Genomic DNA, 23,588 nt, shown 5'->3' with positions numbered 1-23,588 from the left:
GCACCGCCGAGGATGGACAATATCAGAATTAAACTACAATTTTCAGTTTTACTAGGATAGAATCTGTAAATACATGCACTCATGCATCACCAGAGCCAACTGGAATTTAGAACAGTTCAGAAATTAAAACAATGTGATTGTATGTATGGGTAGTGGTAATTTATGTGCAAAGAAAGTGACTCATTTCAGTGTTCATATGTATCTGGTAATAGGCGGTCAGTTCATTTCCTTCTTGACATAAATACTAGTGGTATTTTGTAAAGGAAAAATACTTGTTTGTAAAGGACAATACTTACCTACTCACTTGTGAATAAGAAACTTATACTCACTATGGCCTAATATTATACTGACAAGTGTACTTACATTTAAAATGATTAAAAATAAATAATTTGATTAAACAATACTTGTCTACTCACCGGTGGTAGGAAACTTATACTCACCACGTATGTAACGCAATGCTAAACTGACAAGTGTACTTACATTTAAAATAATTAAAAATAAATAATTTGATAGCTATCCGGATTAAACCCAAATTAATCCGAATCAAATTATAATTCTCTCTCCCCACCTCTCCTCTCCCCCTTTCTTCTCTCTCCTCTCCCTCTTTCTCACACTTCTTTCTTCTCTCTCCTCTCCCTCTTTCTCACGCCTAATCTTATCCGTTCTCTCCCTCTCCCCCTCTCTCTCGCTCATATTTTTAGGGAGAGAAACTCATGTCTCCGGAGAATTAGTATACGAGCCATGGCTAAGGCTTAGGGTTTTTCTTGTAGAAATTGAAATAAAAAAATTATATATATACACGATCATATTCTTATATATTTATATATATTTATATTTTAATTTTGAGGACATATTCTTATATATATATATATATATATATATATATATTTTTAATTTTGAGGACATATAAGAATATGATCGTGTATGGTGTACATGTGTATTGCACTGATTGATATAAAAATTTTTCGTCGTGCTTTCTCGGCAAATTCTTTGCTAATCTGACCTATCTATGGTTTTTAAACTATATTAAAGTCCGTCTCTAGATCCTATGGATAGGTATCGTACAAGTCTGTCAAATTGTATGGTAACATGATGCATGTAATATAGGCCTCGGAAATAGCTTCATACATAACATTGGCGAAGTAGTCATCCTCGTATTCTAGAGAAACATCTAATTTATCAAGACTCCATATGAGGAGTGTCTTTGACTTTTTTCCTTCAGATGTGATATATTTGATCGACAATTTTTTTTTCGTTGTTACAATGGATGTTCTTCAATTCAGTCTTTCTATGTTTGATGGTGCTTGATATTACTATTATACCCTAATCAGTTGATCTGATTGAATTGGTAAGGGTTGAGAGATCTAAGTTGGGGAAGGTGTGTAAAGGTGTGGTGGTTCCATCTATGTAAAAAGGATGCTTTTGAAATTTTGGAGACACGAGTTTCTCTCTCTAAAAATATCAGAGAGGGAGAGGGAGAAGGAGAGGGAGAGGGACAGAACGGATAAGATTAACATGAGAGAGAGGAGAGAGAATTAGAATTTGATTCGGAATAATTTGAGTTTAACTCGGATAACTATCAAATTAATTATGTTTAATTATTTTAAATATAAATACACTTGTCAATTTAGGAATAATTTGAGTTTAACTCGGATAACTATCAAATTAATTATGTTTAATTATTTTAAATATAAATACACTTGTCAATTTAGTATTGCGCTATATACGTGGTGAGTATAAGTTTTCTATTCACCAGTGAGTAGACAAATATTGTCCTTTTGTAAATCAGAGTGAGATTATATCTCTTCCACCTTATAAAGTAGGAGGTTAAGCATTGCATGTGGTTAAAAAACAACAAAAAGTTACACATAAAAATCACATGGTATTAAGTTAAGAACAATGCTGGCCTCAGGCTGCACAAGTAGGAATGTCTTTCTGATGCTGACATGGATCAATAAAAATATGACATGTGTCAAAAACTTTTTAAAATAATTAATAAAATTTATTTTGATCTTTTTGCGATTCATGAAAGAATTTTTTTTCCTTCATACGTTTGATATTTTTTATTCCAAACCCTTCATATTGCAATCCGTTACACAAAAACCTAAACAATTAGTCTAAACATGGTAAATTAACCACAATTTAAGACTCCAATTATCAATGAAGTTTAAGGAAATCAATTTGGCTTCAGATTGCAACAGGTAGTGATAAATCTTAAAATTTTGAATGCCACTAAAGTTATGCATATTTATTAATTGGTTGCTTGAATCATTTCTAAAGATTAGATGTAAAACATTATGATTTGGGAATGGAGGAGGTGGCAAGCAGTAGAGGTGGTGGAGGTCTGTTGGTGGGGAGAGAGAAGGAATCATGAGTTAAATAGAGGGAGAGCTCGCTACCAGATCTCACACACGCGTGAGAGAAAATCCTCTTCTTTTTTGGATGACCCGTGAAAAGATCAGAATGATTTTATTTTGATTTTTTAATTTTTTTTTAACATATGTCATGTTGTTATTGATTCATATCAACATCAGAATGAGTGCCCTACTTATACGGCCTAAGGTTAGCTTTTTCCTTAAGTTAATTGCACCAAAAAAAACCTACAAGTTATAATAAAAATTGAGTATCACCACCTTGTATATGTTACCCATGCAAGAAAATTTCATAATTCAAAGTTGTTTTATACACTCAAGTCCCATTGAAAAAATTCAAGATAAATTAAAAAAATAATAATAATAATAATTTCAAGATACACTTAATGGTCACATAAAGTTAGTGAAATTTGAGGTTATTGCCCTTAAAATAAATTTTTATGAAAATAATATGCAATTTTTCTTTTTCAAATATTTTAAAAGGGTATTCAATTAACCTTATAACAGAACTGTATGTCTTAAAATTGTAGTAGTAAAGGCTTTGTGACTTTTCTTAATTTTCTCAATCTACACATATATATACAGAACTGATGAACTTAAATCAAACATTTTAATTTTAAGGGCAAAATCATAAAATTATTTTTAATTTTTTATCATAAAACTCTAATCTGTTTCTAAAAATCCCAACACTATTACAAAATTATCATATTGTCCCAATTCTATTAGTTTGGGACGTTAAAGTAGCACGTGTTGCTCACTTGCATTGGCAAAAAAAAAATTAGTGACAAAATTACCCCACCAAAAACATGTGCCAACCATGTGATGTTACACTTTTTTTGTTATTCCAAAAATGCCCCTAAGCATGTTAAATAATATAAGCCGCAGTTTACTCATCCACTAAAAATGATTGAATTTTAATGTTTGAATTAAAATTTTAAATAATTTATGACTAAAGACATTAAAAGATTGTTTAAAAAGATTATTTAAAAAAATTGCCAACAAATTATGTATTTCCTTTTTAAACATAAATGAGGCCTTTCATTTTATTTATTTTTTAGAAATACAATAAATCTAACTTTGAAAATATTCTTCCAATTGAGTTTTGAATCAATTGTTTTTTATATATACCATTTTTCAAAATAAGAATTAAACTTTTGTAATTAGAATTTTATTCAAAATTTAGTAGTTATCCAAAATCTATTAGTTTGCCATTTAAACATATTTGAAAAAAATTATTAGCTATCCCAATTGTTGTCAATTTTTATATTTAAATTGTGTAGTAATTAGTCAATTTTTTGAAGTATGAAAGTGATTCAAATTTTTTTTAAATATAAAATAAATAATGATATTTTAATGACTTATTTAGTTTTTTATTTACCAAATTGCGAATTCTACAAAATATTTTTTTATTTAAATTAAATGAACTAAATTATAATTTAATACATAATGTAATATTCATAAATTGACTTGAACTAAATTATAATATTCAGGTTTGTGTCTTATGATAATTTTGCAATTTGTAAAATATCATTTTTTGCTTTTTTAAAAAAGTGGTATATCATAGGGTAATTTAATCATTTAACAAACTCTTAACTGTACATTGACAGAATTGGGACAATTTGATATCCTAACATAATAGCATTAGTTTCCTCCCATACATCACATAACAAATTTGACAAATATTAAAATTGAGTTCTCTCTGAAAAAGATAGGTAAAATTGTAAATGATTTACTCTATGTATAACTTGCCGAGTGGGTGGACATAGATGCACAAATAAAATGAGAAAAACAATTCGAACTGCATTATTTATTTTGACATTGTGAATATGCATTTTCTGAGTAACTTTCTTGCATGCAGTACTTCTTTCGGATAAAAATGGAAACTGAAATGCATATGCATGTACACACAGGGAGTTAGAAACTTTAGTGTGAGAGTTAGATGTTTGTCCTTCAACGTACTTCGGGTAAAAATGCATAAGTAGTAAATCAATACTTTCTTATTCAACAAAACAAAACAAATTATAGTGGAAAATGAAAATATTTTTATTACGCACGTTTTTCTCAAATTCCAAATTCCAAATCTCATGCAAACCAGTCAGAATCTATATAATGCTACTAATATTTTGCAAAATGTCTCCCTAAAATTTTTCTCTTCTTATAATTTCTCTAATCAATTGATACAAATAGTGTCTATTTCCATTGGAGAGAGAAAGATATTTCCATGCTATTCATGCCTAACCTCCAATTTTCTCATCAACCAAAGGACAATAAAAAAGAGAATTGAAAACTTTGAGAAGAAGATAATATTATGTCTGCTGAATTATTGGTAGATTATGAAGGGTACTCCCAAAGAAGAGAGATTCTAAAATGAAAACCATGCGTATAATAAGCATATTTTCTTGTCAATTTTCAAACCATCCACAATCGATAAAAGTAGAAATATTATTGTTATATTATTACTTTTTTTATGAATGACATGTAAGTACATAAAATTATCGAAGTCTATAAGAGTCTTTTGAACCACTAAAAGTTCAAACGGTGGTTAGATACGTGTTTTTTTTTTTTTTTGAAAGATTGGACAGATACGTTTTGTAAAACCTAATTTACTTAGTATGGATGCTTGTATCCAGGCAACACTTAGGGATGCTAGGTGTTTGGATTTTCACCTTTCTTTGATGGGTGCACTGGAACCAGTCTATGTTTTGGACCGGTTTACTTTGATGTATATCCTAGTCTGAATCTATCTTTGACGGATAGAAATATCTATGAAGCAGCTAGTCTTCGTGTACAGACTCATGGGTATAATTTCTTACCTGGATCGGAAGTGATAAGTGTAATTTATCGCATCCACTATAAGGTACTTGATACCTACTGTCCGAAAGTTATTCGCAAAGACTCCAAAGGAGCAACAGCGATTTGGGATACAAACATGTTCACTTCGAATATTGCCACAAAAAGGATAATTCCTTGGAGTGAAATAACGTTCCCTGACCATTGGACAATTCCTAATGCAGTTCCTGCAAAACCTATTCTTAATAGAAATTTGGACTGTGTTATCCAGGACAATGATGGTGATGTTCTTCTTAATTTCAGAAGATCTTTAGATCTACCCAAATCTACATCATCTGAAGGAATTAAATTTCCTTATAAGGTTTCCTATCCCCCTTCTCGCAACTCTGTTTCAGGAATGTCTAAAGACAAAGATGAATTCACAGAGGCGGATAGACTCAAGTTGAAAGGACTCCAGCAATCACAGAATAAGATTCCACATGCTGTTTATGAACCAGCACCGAAGAATCCATCACATCGGGAATTTGGAATCAACTACACTCCCACACCATCAGAATTGGGTGTTGAAGATCCAACTGAAGAGAAAAGTGATGAAAGAGAAGAATATTAGTTTTAATGGATTTGACGCCAGATCGAAAAGCCATTAATGCTGAATTTCAACAGGAAAAATATCAAGAGTTTAGAAACTGGTATTTTAAAACTTTTGATACAGAAAAATTGCAGTTTTATAAAACACAGTTTTATGAATATCTTCAAGAAAAACAAATGGTTATACCTTCTGTTTCTTGGTTTTGTCTGACACATCATTCCATTATGAATTTAAATATTTTGGATGATTTTCTAAAAACATGGACCACCAAAACTGACAAAGTTATACACTCAGTCCATCCTCCAACTGAACCTTTAATTTTGAAAAAATCAGATGAGGATACCAGTGCCAAAATAGAAACCAAGGCTTATAGACAACCATCTTTTATTGACAAAGCTAGTACTGTTGTTAAAGAAGATATTTACAAAGTATACCGACAGAACAATTATACTAATGTGTGTATGCAAACGATAGGGTCCCAATTGGGAAGAATTGAGACAGGTGTAGACACGGTATTAAACATTCTTAATACTAAGACTATCTCTGTCCAACCTTCCCCAGAAGCTCCCTTATCAAAAGCTCTTGTTCAACCTGCTATTGAGGTTTCAGGTTTCAAGTTATCTAATCAGAAAAAGAATGAAGAATTTCTTCAACATCTTACTCAGAAAATTCAGGGACTTAAAATTCAAACTTTGTCCCATACTGAATCTGACACTGTTTCTGAAAATGAATTTTCTCCTTATATTGAGGATTTTCAGGCTGCTTTTTTCCCATATGCCTGATCTCAACAGAATTGTCTATGATAAAAATATCCACTCCAATATAACTCCTGCTCCGAGTAGATATTACTATCCTAGACCAACCCCTCAAGATATCTTGTATGAAGAAGATTATTTTCATACTCAGAAATCTTTTCATGGGAAAACCATTTATGAATGGAACATCGATGGTAAATCTGACTATTAGAGTTATGAGGTTGTACATCAAATGTTAATGTACAGTCAAGTCTGTAAACTTAGTCACAACAATGATCCAACAATTGCCAAATTTATTGTTGCTGGTTTTACAGGCATCCTTAAAAGATGGTGGGATAATGTTCTCACTGATATTCAGAAGGCAGAAATATTTTCAACTGTCAAAATTGTTAAAGATGAAAATACTCAGCAAGAAGGCCCAACTACTGATGCGGTCTACACTCTCATCACCACAATCATTCAACATTTTGTTGGCCCAGAAGGCACTAACAGTGAACGGAGTAGAGAGTTGTTACAGAACCTAAGATGTCCATCTTTAACTCATTTCCGGTGGTACAAAGATGTCTTCTTAGCCAAGGTTTTACAGCTTCGTGATGCCAATCATGAACACTGGAAAGCAAAATTTGTGGATGGTCTTCCTACCTTTTTGCTGAAAGAATCAGAAAGAAGCTAAGGGATATGAACAATGGAATCTCTATCCCTTACAGGAACTATACCTATGGTGGATTAGTCAGCATCGTAATCCAAGAAGGTTTAGCTCTCTGTAATGATCTGAAGTTACAATCTCAGTTAAAACAATAAAGATTAACAGGAAAAAAAGGAGGTCGGTGAATTTTGTGATCAGTTTGCCTATCAGACTCCTTTGTCTTATCCTAAAGTTAGGAAAAGACATAAGGCTGATAAGCCTCATAAAAAGAAATATTCCAGAAAGAAATATCAACAGAAGGTTGATAATTCAAAGCAGTACACTACGCCCAAAAGGAAAACCTATCCAAAAGCAAAGGGTAAAGGAAAGCCCAAAACAGAGGCTAAGTGTTTCAAATGTGGACGGATAGGCCACTATGCCAATAAGCGTAGAACTAAGGAGAAACTTAACAGTCTTCCAATCAGTGAAGAGTTAAAACTCCAATTAAGTAAATTACTGCTTAATACTAGTTCTTCTGAAAATGAATCTTCTGAGTCTGAAGAACTCATGGAATTACAATCTTCGTCTTCCTCTGAAGAAAAAAATAGTAATCCAGAATGTTCTTGTCATCAGAAGAATGACTATTACAAGACTATTGTTGAAATGAATGGGCTCAGTTTGAATGTTTTAACTGCTCATCAACAATCCTTGTTGGATCTTATAGATCAAGTTTAAGATGTTCAGATTAAAATGAAGATTTTGAAATAGGTTATGCTATTGCATAGCCTCCTCAAGCTCAAGAAGATAATGATAACCCAGACTTTCTAAGATCTGAGAATCATTATAGCATGAAAGAAGTTCTAAACAGGTTAGAACATCAAAGCCAGAACTCTCGTCCTGCTAATCTTCCGGATTTAAGGATGGAGATTAATAATTTAAAAGCTGAAATTCGCCAATTAAAGATCCATCAAACCAATATGGATTTGGAAATTAAGCTTTTAAAAGACAAGGCATATCATACTACAACAGAATCTTCTTCTTCCCAGATTGAGGTACCTAAAGATAAAGATAAAGAATATCTTAATCTTTTGAATCAGGTCACTTATCAAAAATGGTATATCTCCATTAATTTGGTCATCAATCAGGAGTATACTATCAATAATGCTGTTGCTTTGGTTGATAGTGGTGCAGACATGAACTGTATTCAAGAAGGATTGGTCCCTACTCAATATTTTGAGAAAACCACTCAAGGTCTTACCAGTGCAAGTGGTGGTAAGATGCAGATTAAGTATAAGCTTAATCACGTTTTTATCTGTAAACAAGGTATTTGTCTAGCATCTACCTTTTTACTTATGAAAAACATGGGGCAAGAGGTTATTTTGGGCACTCCCTTTTTAGCCTTGATTATGCCAATTGAGAAAATTGATTCCCATAGAATATGCTCCACTTTATAGGGTCAGTCAATCATGTTGGGATTTTTGACCAACCCCGTGAATAAGCATATCAATGCTCTTAAAGATAGCAGTATCTTTAAGGGAAAGCAACTAAACTATTTGCATAAGGAAGTCTCTTCCTTAGCAATCAATCAAAGATTGGTACATCCCACTGAGCAACAGAAAATTAAGTCAATACGACAAAGTTTTCTAAAGGATATCTGCAGTGATGTTCCTAATGCTTTTTGGGACAGAAAGAAGCATATTGTTTCTTTGCCTTATGAAAAAGGATTTACCGATCTTATGATCTCTTCCAAAGCTAGTCCTAGCCATATGAAGGCTGACTATTTGGAATTGTGCAAAACTGAAATTAGCTCTTTAATGGAAAAAAAAGCTAGTTACAGCAAGTTACTCCCCATGGAGTTGCAGAGCTTTTTATGTCAATAAAAACTCTGAAAAAGAACGAGGCGTTCCTCGACTGGTTATTGATTATCGACCACTCAACCTTGCTTTGAGCTGTATTCGATACCCAATTCCCAACATTAAAAATCTATTAGATAGATTACAATCTGCTATAATATTTTTTAAATTTGATCTTAAATTAGGATATTACCAGGTACAGATTGCAGAAAAAGACAGATATAAAACTACTTTTTGTGTACCCTTTGGACAGTATGAATGGACAGTAATGCCCTTTAGGTTAAAAAATGCCCCTTCAGAATTTCAACATATTTTGAATGACATTTTTAATCCTTATACTGAATTTTCTATTATTTATATTGATGATATTTTAATATTTTCAAAATCAATAGAACAACATTATAAACATTTGAAAATCTTTAAAGATGTTATTTACAGAAGTGGTTTAGTAGTTTCTGCTCCTAAACTGAAAATTTTCCTCACTCAAGTAAGATTTCTTGGTCATGAAATTTGTGAAGGAAAAATCAAACCCATTGACAGAAGTATTGAGTTTGCCTCTAAATTCCCTGATAAAATAAAAGACAAAACTCAATTGCAAAGATTTCTTGGTAGTTTGAATTATATTCGTAACCATTACAAGAATCTTGCACAGGATACAACAATTTTATATACACGGCTCAGGAAGTCACCTTCCCCTTGGACTGAAGAACATACGAGAGCCGTCCAGAAGATTAAACTTCGTGCTAAACAGATTCCTTGCTTAGCCTTAGCTAATTCTTCATGGTTCAAAATTGTTGAGACAGATGCATCCAATATTGGATATGGTGGTATTCTTAAGCAAAAGAATCCAGAAACAGGAACAGATGAGCTTGTTCGCTTCACTTTAGGAGCTTGAAAAAATGCACAATTAAATTATTCTACTATTAAGAAGGAAATTCTTTCTTTAGTAAAATGCATTTATAAATTCCAAGATGATTTAATTAATCAGAGATTCTTGTTACGCATTAATTGTAGTGCTGCTAAACAAGTACTGGAAAAGGATGTTAAAAATTTAGTTTCTAAACAAATATTTGCTGGTTGGCAAGCTGATTTATCTGCTTTTGATTTTTCTATTGAATATTTTAAAGGCAGTTCTAATTCTTTACCTGATTTTCTAACCCGTGAATTTTTACAGGGTTCATGAATTCTCCCCATAATGGGCAGGGCCGTGGTAATACCACAAAAGGCCGTGGCAAAGGCAAGGCAAAAGCCAAAGTGGTTATACCACTCACTGATGATCAGTATCCAGCTTTGGAGCATCTCTCTGACTTGCTTCAAACTCCTACTCAAGGAGAAAGCTCACAAAAGAAAACAATGAAGGAGGTTCTTCTTACAGAAACTCCATGGATACCTAATTTAAGGTATCTTCAAACAGTATTGGTTCTGGATCCTCATGATGAACAATGGATGCCAAATCCTTGGGAAGTAAAAACCAGATATTTCCGAATACAGTAATATGCAGTACCAGATGGTCGTCATAGATATGTTTATGAAGCCATGTTTACTGAAACTTCCTCTGTGGAATTTATCCACACAAAGAAATTTCCGAATTCCAAATATAGTCCTCTTACTTATAGTAAAGCTATCTTTAAAAAGCTTTATAAGCCTTCTGACTGGGGATTAAATCCTAATTTATCCAGAAAACTTGCTTTCGGGCATAATTATGATTACTAGGATTATATCTCAGCATGGACATATTTGTTCTTTTTTCAGAATCCGACACATAAACACACTTGGTTCTTCAAGATATGTCCTCAATCTTTTAAGATTGATATCCCATATTGGGCTATTCCTTGGTGGGCTATATTTGGCCCAGATCTGGATATTTTACCAGAACAAGTGAGGCACTTATTCCTCCCATGGCAGCAGTTCCATCCTCAGCTCCGAGGACAGGATAATATTCCTACGGGCAAATCCACCCTCTTATTTTTTACAGAATTTGGAATCCCTTGGATCTGGAGATGGGATTTCCAATGCAGTTATAATTCTGATAAGCTACCCATCTTGCAAAGGATTTTTATTACAGATGGTGGGTTAGCATGTCTCAAAAGCCGTCTCTAACAGCTCTCTTGAACCTCATCAAACAGAAGACAGTGGAGTATCAGGATGCTATTCCAAAGTTATCCTTAACTCAGTTTCTAAATGCCACTGATATCTTTAATCCCTTTGAAATGATTAAAGATATGATCACAAAGCAACAACCATTAATTACTGAAACCGATTTAATGGTTAAATGCATGGATTTTATGAAGACCAAATTTGTCAATACATTTGGTTCCTCTACGTCCACCGTTCCGGATGACATATCAATGGTATCGGTATCCAGCCAAGATGGTAATCAGTATTCCTGTCTAGCTTGCGAAGCACAAGATCCAAATGAAGATCTTATCTAGGATGAGGACCCCTCTGCCGAAGATTATTGGGATTCTTTAACCATCCACTTGAAAGAAAAGATGAAAGCTCCCAAAAAGTAGAGATTCTCTCTTATCCTGCCGACAGAAGATAACAAAGTACTTTCCCTAAAGTCTTTGTTTCTACAGAACTATTTCTTGTCAGAGATTAATCATTCCTACCAGACAAGAAGACAGAACTTAGTGACGGACCACCTGACTACATTATTTTTCAAGCACACGCCATCCAGCCACTACGCGGATTTCAAATGTAAAATTTCAAGTCCAATTTTATGTATAAATAGAGGGCAATGTTTTCCCTCAATGCATCTTTCAGTTTTCTTTTCTTTCTCTCTTGTAATATTTCTCAGTGTACTATATTTTGAAGTTCAATAAAGAATAAAGTTTCTGTAAGTGTTTCAAAGTTATTTTATTACTACTGTTTTGATTATCAGTTTATTTTATATCTATTATATCATCTTTTGTGTTTTTTTCAGTACTGTAGAAGAGTTGTCTAGTTTTTTTTTGAAATATTTGTTTGAGGCTGAGATGAATTCGGATTGAGTTCGATTTTTGGTAGCCAATATCAATAATTAGAAACATATACTTATTTATTTTCAATGTTTGTAACGAGTTTGTTGCCAAATAGTTGTTGTTTTCAAGGATTTTAAGCTTATACATAGTTGTTGTTTCAACAATCTTATTATTATTATTATTATTTCTTAATTAGTTGTTACTCACACACACATACCTCCATCAAGATTCGAACCCCTAACCTCCTTTTAAAAAGTAGGAGCCTGGTACTGCTAGGTCATTGGCCTGTTGGTAACAATCTTACTAATCAAATTTTATTGATTAATAGAATTGATTATTTTTACTCTAAATTATGTGAATTTAAAGTTGTTTAATTTCTGTTTCGACTTTGTCTAACATCTAATTCAAAATTGTGTTTAAATAAGTGGGTGAGTGTGCTTTATGTGAAACTGGGTAGTTAATTAAGATCATTTATATACACCGGATTAATATGTTTTTTTTTGCTTTAATTTTAAGATTGAATATTAATATTTTGTTTGAGTAAATTAACAAAAAAATATATGAAATTCTATAAATGTGCTAACTGCTAAGAGGTGTTGAACCCAAAGATGAGCACAGTTGAGATAAAGAATAGAATAATTATCTTTTTGATGAGTTAATAAAATTTAAATAAAAAAAAAATCTAAACAAATAAATATGCAGTTTTATAATGGTTTTAATTTGATTTAAAATACAATTGAAAAATAACAAAATAGTGTAAGAATAACAATTATTGCATATATATAAACAAATAATATAAAATTGCTACCAATACTTGGATTTGGATAGTGGTAATGGACAAACCAATTAGGTCGCATAGACTATTGTATAGGAGTCTTGATGGGTTTGGATAATTACCCATTAGTATTAGTGTGTGTGTGTGTGTGTGTGTGTGTGTGTGTGTGTGTGTGTATCTAAGGATAGTATGATTATTATTATTATTATTATTATTATTATTACTAATATTATTATTAATAGTATTAATAATAGTATAAGTGGGTAGTCAGTTATATTTATATATATATATACACACACACACACACACACATATTAATGTTTAAATAAATATATATGTATATATGTATATAACAATTATGGTTATTATAATTACTATAGTTATTATTTATTTTCCTTTTCTTTCCCTCTAAGTCAAACTTGGTTTATAACTAGGATTAGGGTAAGATTGGTAGCCTATATATATATCATAAGTCTGTAGAAGGGGAGTTTTTATGTGCATAATTTAGAGGCAGAGAAAAATAGAAAACAAAGAGAAAAAGAGAGGAAACACAAATAGAGAGAAAGAGAGGGATTTGGCCAAGAAAGTTAGGCCGAACTAAGAAGGAAGAGGCTAGGGTTATGCATGGCATTAGGACCAGACCTACAGAGGAGGAGGACGGCATCCAGAGGTTGTCGACATTGAGGTTTTGACCAGAGAAGAAGAGTTTCAAGGTTTTCAATCCGAAACCTTAAAGCAAGTCTTCTTCTATATCTTCTCCTTTGATCACGTATTCTATACATGCTTAAGACAACTACAGGATATATAATTAATTGGAATTAATAAACCTCTTTGCATGCTTAATCGGATCTAAGACAGAAAGTATGTTTATGTATATATGTTTGTTTGATTTTGAATATTGATGCATGATTTCTTGTTTAAAATTGTTCAAATTACGCATAAAGGTTTTAGATAATTAATTGGAATTGTTTGGGACATAGTATTGACCCTTAGGACCCTTAACGGATGAGAATGGAGCAAACAAAGGTCACCGGAGCCAGAGAAGACAAAGGGACACATGGACACGTCAACAAGGTTTGGAAGACCAGTCAACAGGTTTGTGCAAACCGGTCAACGTCTGTAGGTTTCATGTCGACCGATTTGCATGAACCAGTCGACATTTACAGAGGAGACGTCTACCGGTTCCTGAACCCGTCGACTGGTTTGGTGTAGTGTAGTGTTTTTCATGGGATTTTTTGTGCCTAGGATTTGTTCGTGTCTATTTTAATGATTTTAAAGAATTTTAATTAACTCGATAAAGGACTGTAATACATAATACACATTAATATGCTAAGTACATAATTTAATTAACTTTAAAGTTAATTAGTGGATGATTATGTTGTATTAAACTGTTTTAAACAAGTAAATGGAATATGTAAATGATTTTAATCATGTTTTGAAGGTTTACATGATTTAATTGAGATGTAGGTTAATTATTTGTTATGTAAGTTAACTGTATGTTATTTAAATTGTTTATATTGCTTAAATAAATGCAATGGATATCTATATGATTATGTCATGTTTATTGCATCATTGAGTGGATTGGAAACCCTTATTTGATTATGTATTGGATTAATGCACCATTGTTAGGATATGGGGGCATATTATCAGATGAACTAGCTAATAAGTTAAGTCACATCTATTCGTGTTAGGTTACGAAACCATGTGGATGACATGCCATTGAAAGACTATGGCAGATAGTTATTTTATATTATGGATAGGAGATGGATTTATATGTGTGTGTGTGTGCGCGCGCGCCATGATATGAGCTTGAGTACTCAGGATCAGTGGTTAGGGAGCGTATATTTCCTAGGATGCATAGCTATATATAGTGGATAGTTATGTGTCCTGGTAGATCATGGTACTCATGCCCACTATGTGTGCGTTTTGCATATTGTCTATTATCCGGTTAAGGCCACCTTATAGTTCAGTGAAAATCATATAGCGTGTATTTATATAGATACGGACTATGTAGTTATTGTATGACTTGACTAGGATGTATATATTTTATCAGGTCTCTGTTTGGGATGTAGTATAGTAGAACTTGTTCGTGGGCCTGACCCACTATATTTTTCAGGTGTTCATCAAGTGTTGAAATTGTTCGTGCAAAGTAAAGACCTGTCTTCATCACTCTTCTGATTATCTACGTAGGATTCTATTTCATGCTTTCAGACTTTGGATTTAGTTTTACTTATGTTATTGTTGGTTGGAAGATATTTATTTGGATAATGACAAAGTCTTCGATCCTTCAAGGTTTCTGGCTGGATCGATCTGATGAGATCGATCATGGGTCTTGGTTCGATCGATCACAAGTAGGAAATTTTCAACTCAGCGTCTTTTTTGCTCAAGCTTTTCAGTAAGACTTTGGTTGATTTTCCCAAGGCTTTAAAACACCAGAGTTAGCTCATTTCAACCTTATGCACCTGAAAAAGGGAAAAACACAAAATAAGACTAAAACGGGAAAATAAAGATAGAATAAAGTTCTATTATAGTCAAGATTAGGATTGAAATGTGCATATTTCAGCACTTATCACACCCCCAAACTTAAATATTAATAGTCACTTAGCAATGCACAAATAAGAAAATAAAAAGAAACAACTATACAACTAGAATCAAATAAAGCAATAAGAATATAACGGCGTTTTCGTAGGGATCATAGTTGCATTTAGCATATGCAACAAGCCTTTTGAACCCCTAGGTTACCCGTAGAGGACGAGTGAAGTCTTGTAAGGATTTCTAGAAATGATACCCATAAACATCAAAGGCTCGTTCTCATTTAAGAAGCATTAAACACATTTCGAACAAGTATCGAAAGAAGACTACCTCAAGTGTGCAATTTTCAGCCATTTTTAAGTTATTCTCGATATCTCAGTATCAAGCAAGTCAATCATGTAAATCGAAATCAATTCTATCATCCTTTTTTAGTGAACCAGCATCAAACTATGTTGCTATCTTAGCAAAATCAATGTAAAGATCACAAACCGGCCTTAAACTAGCACACATCTCAAATAATAATCATCAAGACGATGAATGAACCTTTTATTCAAAAAAAAAAAAATTAATTAATTAATTTTTTAATTTAATGCAAGTTTTTAATAGGATCGAAGATAAGAGTATGGTCCAATATAAAGATCTCTAAAGCTTTTTAAAGATTTGTGTAACGAGCGTTGGGTCAATGGCTCCAAATCGGACGGCTTTAGGGCATTAGGTGTGAAAACACCCCTAAGGACTTTAATAGCTCAAATCAACTAAGTTACAAATTAAAACAACTCTCTCTTTTCATTTCCCAACTTTTCACTTTTTGGCGCGTGAATTCAATGCTTAATGAGGCAAGAATCCCGGTTACTTGGTGAAAAAGTTCTTATTTCAATTTAGCCCTTCACATTTTGATGCGAGAATCCAATGCTTAATGAGACAAGAATCCCGATTACTCAGTGAACAAGGGTTTGTTATTTAGCATGCAAGGTCATTTTGTTAAGAATGAGAACTTTTCAAAGCCTACTAGTTCAAATGAGATATAACCAAAACAATGATAGTCTAAGTATGTACCCCACAAATCGAATGCTAGTGTGCCTGTGCAAATGTAGTACTTTAGAATCAATTATCAAAGTATTTTCAACAAGCAAGATGATATAGACCACTAAAGCAAACATGATATCAAAAAATTAAAATTTACCCCTAAGTGGCATCCAAAAGCAAACAAGAAGTATTAGACTCTCAAAACTTGTCATTCCAAGGCAACTATGCTTCAAAAGATTAAAACCATAGCCATTTATGGAATAAAAATGGATCTCAAATCTCACATGCACACATGATATGTATAGTTTGAAATGAATGCTAGAAGTCACCTTACCCCTAAACTTAAACCCACATTGTCTTCAATATACAATGAGAATAATGGAAAAAAATGGAAAGAGTACACCAGTGTAGCAATGATGGAGAAGAAACAGGAACGCAAGGATCCAAAATGGGTAGAAGTACCCCCAAACTTGGAATCAACTATGGTCCTGAAAAGATCAAATTGGTATAAGCCTCATCAAAATTACAAATATTATAGGGTATGTGTGCAATGTGCATGCAAATGGCATATGCGAAAAAGATAAAGATAGAGAAGGTCTTGAGTAAGAGAGAAAGAGATCTCTCAAATGGGCCACAACAGCAATGTACTTGATACTTGGATCAACAACATCTATTTATAAAAAAGCACAAAATAACCAAGAATAAAAAATAACAGTCAAGGTACATCACAAAATATAAGGCCAACAAACTAGCCGCAAAAATGAATAATGTATCATCCACAGATATTTATAAAGAGAGATAGAAAAATGGAAAGATCATGGGTATGGCGCAGAAGAAGATGGTTGAGAGGAGTTAGAACTCCAGATCTAACGCATCAAGTCTGATATCATCGACCGCAGCTCTGCACCCAAAGCTGCAAAATCGTCACGCACCTCTACTCGGAGACTGGTCATATCTGCCTGCAAATGTGGCCTAGTCCTCCCTCATGTCCCGCGTGTCATCCCAGAGGGATTGGTAGTGATCCTGTGACATAACGAATAGAGCCCCAGGGTCGAGTCATCTTGTGCAAGCATCGGCGAGTCCACATCAAACTACTGCTTATGCTGGGCATCGGGAAATGGAGTTGGAAGTGAAGGTGCTGCTGTGGCGGGCTGGGGAGGGGCATGAGCTGGGATAGGAGCTGGATGTGCTGGACCGGCCTCAGCAAGGGCTGTCTTCTTCAGAGCATTGAAGCTCTTGTTCCAGTCCTTTCACTTGTAGTGGCAAGACCCGTCTTCCATCTCCTTATCTAGTTCGATAGGATAGCGATGATCTTTAAGAATCTGTGTGATAAGATGGGAGAATGGGAGATACTTGGGCCACTTGGGGTTAGCCTTGGAGATGTAGTCCTCATATAGCTTGAATATGAACCCCCAAATAACAGCAAGCACTGGGAACTAGTGGCCCATGTGAATGGCATAAAGTGCTGCCAAGTAATCTGCCAGCCTCAATTTTTTTAGGATAATTTACACAAACTCTTGCCATAATTACACGGACCTCCCCTATGGTTTAAGAATTTACTTAAACCTCCCCTAATAATGAAACTATTCTACACGGACTTCCCTTATGTGTGACGGACCGTCAATTACACTAACAGGCCTGACTAATTTACCGAAATGCCCTTAAATTTTTATTGTACATTATTGAAGTACCTTATATATATTTATATATTTATATTTATATATATATATATATAGAGAGAGAGAGAGAGAGAGAGAGAGAAACAAAAAAACACAAAAAAAAAAAAAAAAAAAAAATTAAATCTTAAACTATTTGAGGCCACCACCACCAACCACCATGGGCGCCACCGCGGCCACCGGCACCAACATCTCTGCACTTCTTCCTTGATATACATTAAATTTACCTCTACTATCTTGAAATCAAAATTGAGAGCAATATATCTTGATAAATATTTTCTTTCCTTTTCATCTCCTTGTCAAAAATGCATATATATGTGTGTTTGTATATGTATAACTGCAGGAAGTACACAGAAATAAGAGGGGTTGACAAATAGAAACCGCAATTCTTCATCATCATAGAGTAAAATTATTCAAATATGGTGATTGCTTCTTCGTCTTCGCTTCGCCAACTTTGCCACGACCTTTTCCCCAAATACCCTTCTCTTTCTCACAATTCTCAGCTTAAACCCTCTCTCCAATTCTCCTCTCGTGGGTTTTCGTCCAGAATTCGTGCAACCTCAGCTGTCGCTTTAGAAACGGTACTCTCTCTCTCTCTCTCTCTCTCTAGATATATATATATATTTTAATACTTACATGTATTTGGTTTCTGAGAAACTGTTGGAAAAAAGAAGAAAATTGAAATTCTTGGTACTACCTATAAGTAAAGCTAAATTTTTTGGGTAAACAAACGGCATGATGGAATTCTGGAAATTAAAGAGAGACAGAATTTTAATTTTCTTGATTAAACATCAAGATATTTTAAACAGTTTGAAAATGGTACAAAATCTTCCTTGATTAAACCTTGAATATTTATCAATATTTTTACTCTCAATTTTGATTTCCAAAATAAAAACCAAATCACACAGATTAAACCAATTTCGGGACCCAATATTCTCTTGCAGATCATTGAGATCAATGATTGGCTAGGCTATTTTTCATGGCCAGGTTCATGAAATGGGTTTAGTGTGTGTATAAAATATGAAGTGTGTGTATATGTATGTGTGTGTGTGTATATATATATATATATATATATATATATATATATATTTCTTTTACTTATAATATATAATTATATAGGGAAAAGGGTATTGTGGAGATTTTGTAAAATTTATACATAATGTCAGTAATTTTCGTCATTGACTAAAGTTGACTTTAACAAAAAAGAGGTCCTTTAAGAATATTTTCATTCTTAAGGGAAGTATGAGTAAATTCTCAAATCAAATAGGAGGTCTTGTAATTATGACAAATTATAAGATAAAAATAATTTAATTTTTTAAAAATATAAAATAAATAATAATATTTTAATGACTTATTTAGTTTTTTATTTACAAAATTGTGAATTCTACAAAAGATTTTTTTATTTAAATTAAATGAACTAAATTATAATTTAATACCTAATATTTATAAATTGAGTTGAACTAAATTATAATATTAATACCTAATGTAATTTAATACCTGAGGATAATTTTGTAATTTATAAAATATTAATTTTTACTTTTTTAAATAAAGTGGTATAACATAGGGTAATTTAGTCTTTTAACACCCTAAACATTTCTTACACATTCCTTGCCGCCGGTGAACTGATTCATCAACATGTGGAGATTTCGTGAGTCCGATCAAAGAGGTTCCAGGAAACGTTTTCGTGAAGAGGTAAAATCATTGAATTTTTTGTTCTTGTATTTCTTATTCTTCCTTGCAACGTTCATTCCTGAATTGTGATACAGGGCGTTATCTGTTTGTACTCTTTTTTATTTTCATATTTATTTTCTTCAATTCTAGGTTTCTGTTTTTATGGAAAATTTACGGGTTCTTTCATATAATTTGTTGGTATTTCTTTGATCTGCAATTTATGGTTTCTGTCCCCAAATTTCTTTTGATTCCTCAAATGATACATTACACATTAATCCATGTCCCTATCGATTTGTATAGGTCGAGTTTCCTGTTTAGTAATCTAGAGAAACACATTTAATGTCTATTTTTTGGTGTTTTTAAGTTGAATTATAAGTAAAATTGTTGGATCTTAGTAGTTCTTTCTATTTATGGTGAGAAAGTTTTCAGATTATGGATATTTGATAGTACCCGTTTGTTTCTTTTTCTTTTTTTTTTTTCTTTAATTCTAGGTTTCTGTTTTTCTGGAAAATTTACGGGTTCTTTCATATAATTTGTTGGTATTTCTTTGATCTGTAATTTAGGGTTTCTGTCCCCAAATTTCTTTTGATTCCTCAAGTTATACATTACACATTAATCCATGTCCCTATAGATTTGTATAGGTCGAGTTTCCTGTTTAGTAATCTAGAGAAACACATTTAATGTCTATTTTTTGGTTTTTTAATTTGAATTATAAGTAAAATTGTTGGATCTTAGTAGTTCTTTCTATTTATGTTGAGAAAGTTATCAGATTATGGATATTTGATGGTACGCATTTGTTTCTTTTTTTGTTTTTGCTTGTCCTTTTTGTTTGGTTGCTATAGAAAGCAAGGAAAAGAGATGGAAAAATATATTATGTCTTATGGGTTGAGGTTTTCAGATTATGGATCACAAAATCAAATAAGTTTATATGGTTTAGTTGGGTTGAGGTTCCACATGATGAAATTATTAGATTTCAAATGAAAAATCCATTCATCTACCTTTTCTTGTTGAGTAGACAAGCTTTTCTTTGCCTCTGAATTTTGATTTCTATATCTGATTTAGTAATTCCAAATTGTTTATGTGAATCGTGGCTCGTTTATTAGATTCTCCTTCAGCTTCGTACTGAATTTTGTTTATATATGAAGTGGCAGTTTGATAGGTTCATCCCCAACCGGTCTGCAATGGATTTTGACTTTGCACATTACATGTTGAATGGTGGGAAGGTTGCAAACACTGAACAGTGCTCTCCATCCAAACAAGCTTACAGGAAGCTACTTGCAGAGATCTTCAACATGAACAGAACAAGGATACTTGCTTTTAAGAACAAGCCGCCGCCTTCAGTAGATGGTTTTCAAGATCTGTACTCATCTGTTCACCAATATAAACCAACCAAGTCTAGGAGACATATTCCCCAAGTGAGTTTTCATTCTCTCTTTCTTTTCTTTTTCCCCCCATCAATGAGCTTTTTCCCTGTGACTGAACATCTATAGTCTTTTGTTTCCCCTTTTGTTTTTTGCATTTTTTTTTATTACTTCTTCTGGATTGGTTATTTTCTTATGATGTGTCTTGTTTGATAATTATAACAGTCTTCAGAAAGGATTCTTGATGCTCCTGAGCTCGTAGATGACTTCTACCTGAATTTACTGGATTGGGGTAGCAGCAACATTGTTGCTATCGCTCTTGGGAATTCAGTATATTTGTGGCATGCCGCTGATGGCTCTACTTCTGAACTTGTTTCCATTGCTGAGGAGATTGGGCCTGTGACGAGTGTCAGGTGGGCACCGGATGGAAGACAACTTGCTGTTGGCTTGACTAATTCCTATGTTCAGGTGTGGGATGCTTCGGCTACTAAGAAGGTAGGTGTTTTTATATCAATTTTGCTATGTAGTATTTTTTTTTGTGTTTTTTTTGGGTCAATATATGATACTTTTCTTTCTTTAGATAGGTTATTATAGATAATAAGAAGATGCATTGTGATTATCATCATGTTATTGTATTATCCTACTGATGTAATATGAAGTTAAGTGGTAGTAAGTAAACTGCAAGGTTTAACAAGGCATTATATTATTATATTGATCTAAAGCATCAAATAAATATAGGATGTTTAATCATTCTAGAAACCAATATCCTACAAGTTCTGTAATTTATTTTAGAGAGCAGTGAAATACATGTATTTTAAGATGGCACTTTTCTACAACTAATTTGTTTGGTTTTTCTGAACAGATGAGGACTTTGCGAGATGGACACACGTTTTGGGTTGGTTCACTTGATTGGAACAATAACATCCTGACAACAGGGGGACAGGATAGTTTGATCATAAACAACGATTTAAGAATAAGATCACCCATTGTTGGTACATATAGAGGACACAGTCAAGAGGTTTGTGGACTGACATGGTCTGCATCAGGCCAGCAACTAGCAAGTGGAGGAAAAGACAACTTGGTCCACATATGGGACAACTCAATGGCCTCTAGAAATTCTTCCAATCAATGGCTTCACCGCCTGGAAGACCACACAGCTGCTGTCAAAGCTCTCTCTTGGTGTCCTTTCCAGAGTAATCTGCTTGCCTCTGGTGGTGGTACTGGAGATGAGTGCATAAAGTTTTGGAAAACCAACACTGGAGTACGGTTGAACTCCGTGAATACAGGGTCACAGGTCTGTTGCTTGCTCTGGAACAAACATGAGCGTGAGCTTTTGAGTTCTCATGGCCTCAGTGACAACCAACTCACCCTTTGGAAGTACCCTTCTATGGTGAAGATTACAGAGCTTTATGGTCATATGTCAAGGGTTCTCCACATGGCTCAGGTATCTGTCATTCATGGGTTATTTATAAATAAATTTGTTTAATTTGCATTCTTTGAATTGGAAAGAGATTATATAGTTCTGTTATTGTTTTATTGAATAATTGGATTTCTATTTTTCCCCTCACCCCTCTTCTTGGATATATTACAGAGTCCAGATGGGCATGTGGTTGCATCTGCTGCATCAGATGAGACATTAAGAATATGGAATGTGTTTGGGACTCCTGAGTTGGCCAAGTCTGCATTGAAAACAAAGTCAGAGCCTTTTGCTGACTTTGCTCGCATCAGATGAAGAGTTTTATAGATGAAATGGGTGGTGATTAAAAAACATATTCCTCACTGTTGCTTCATTGGGCCATGACAAAGAAATTAGCTTTTGATTTATCTTGAGGTATGACGAATGTCTTCGCATTTAAATTTTAAGGTTGAACTAAGGGTTTTTTCTAAAACCAACCTTCTAAGAGACATTACAGCCACACCAATGACCTTCTCCATACGATTTCCCTGAAAGAAAAGTAGCCTTGATATACATGCCGAGGCATGCAGCATGATTAGAATTTATTCGTTTCAATTGTCAACATGGTTGAGAAGCATGTCTTATTGTAGGAGATTTGTTCTGTGAAAATGCTTGTAAGTATAAGAATTTGACTTGAAAGTTAAAAAGTAACATTTACTTTATTAACAATTCTTCAGTGGTTTACAATTGCGTCCGATTTTGTGACATCCTCTTCTCTTTTGTTTTGGTTTGCCGTCTCCTTACCCTTCGATATGCTTGTATTTTTGCAGATCATATTGTGTATATGCACATCAACCTTCCGCCATTTTTAAGCTGCTAAGAAGTGTTTGGTGAGCCTGGTGGTGCTTATTGTTGGCATCCACGCCCCATGTCGTTGACTACGTGAATTTTTTAGTGAACACACACAGAAACATGTACATTTGACACTTGTAATATATTTCATACATTATCGAATTTAAGCTCAAAATTCGAAAATAAATAAAGTTACAATATTTCTTAGCCACTGATTGATCTTTGCTCCATCTCTACTCTGCACTGTTGGTTTATTTACATTTATATACTTGAGCATACCTCCTCCTTTGAGATAACCAATGCCATCAGATAGATTACCAATGCAATTTCAGACATTTTTTGCTGGTTTGAT

General features: G+C 33.4%; 1 protein-coding gene across 2 annotated transcripts; it reads left to right on the top strand.

Moving 5' to 3' along the window:
* The first annotated feature begins 19,355 nt into the window (after nucleotides 1-19,355).
* LOC132284970 (cell division cycle 20.1, cofactor of APC complex-like) lies at nucleotides 19,356-23,447 on the top strand. Of its 2 annotated transcripts, none has more exons than XM_059787116.1 (6): nucleotides 19,356-19,648; nucleotides 20,779-21,042; nucleotides 21,214-21,483; nucleotides 21,851-22,432; nucleotides 22,580-22,819; nucleotides 23,215-23,447. In XM_059787116.1, the coding sequence occupies exons 1-5, from the start codon at nucleotides 19,592-19,594 to the stop codon at nucleotides 22,718-22,720; spliced, it is 1,314 nt and encodes a 437-aa protein (XP_059643099.1). In that variant the 5' UTR covers nucleotides 19,356-19,591; the 3' UTR covers nucleotides 22,721-22,819; nucleotides 23,215-23,447. The 2 variants fall into 2 exon arrangements, with proteins under 2 accessions (XP_059643099.1, XP_059643098.1); XM_059787115.1 differs by having other exon boundaries at nucleotides 19,358-19,648; nucleotides 20,773-21,042.
* Nucleotides 23,448-23,588: the final 141 nt, after the last annotated feature.

The sequence above is a fragment of the Cornus florida genome, unplaced genomic scaffold (assembly GCF_030987335.1).
Source record: "Cornus florida cultivar Cherokee Brave unplaced genomic scaffold, ASM3098733v1 CherokeeBrave_3.0.0_Hap2_Chr11, whole genome shotgun sequence".
Lineage (NCBI taxonomy): Eukaryota > Viridiplantae > Streptophyta > Magnoliopsida > Cornales > Cornaceae > Cornus > Cornus florida.
The sequence above is the reverse complement of the archived record's forward strand: the minus strand, read 5'-3'. Positions and strand labels throughout refer to the sequence as shown.

Bases quoted from the DNA above. Each gene is read 5' to 3' on its own strand.
- LOC132284970 (XM_059787115.1), top strand. From the start codon at position 19,592: ATGTGGAGATTTCGTGAGTCCGATCAAAGAGGTTCCAGGAAACGTTTT. The intron at 19,649-20,772 runs GTAAAATCATTG...TTATATATGAAG, and splicing joins GGAAACGTTTTCGTGAAGAG to TGGCAGTTTGATAGGTTCAT. The intron at 22,433-22,579 runs GTATCTGTCATT...GATATATTACAG, and splicing joins GGGTTCTCCACATGGCTCAG to AGTCCAGATGGGCATGTGGT.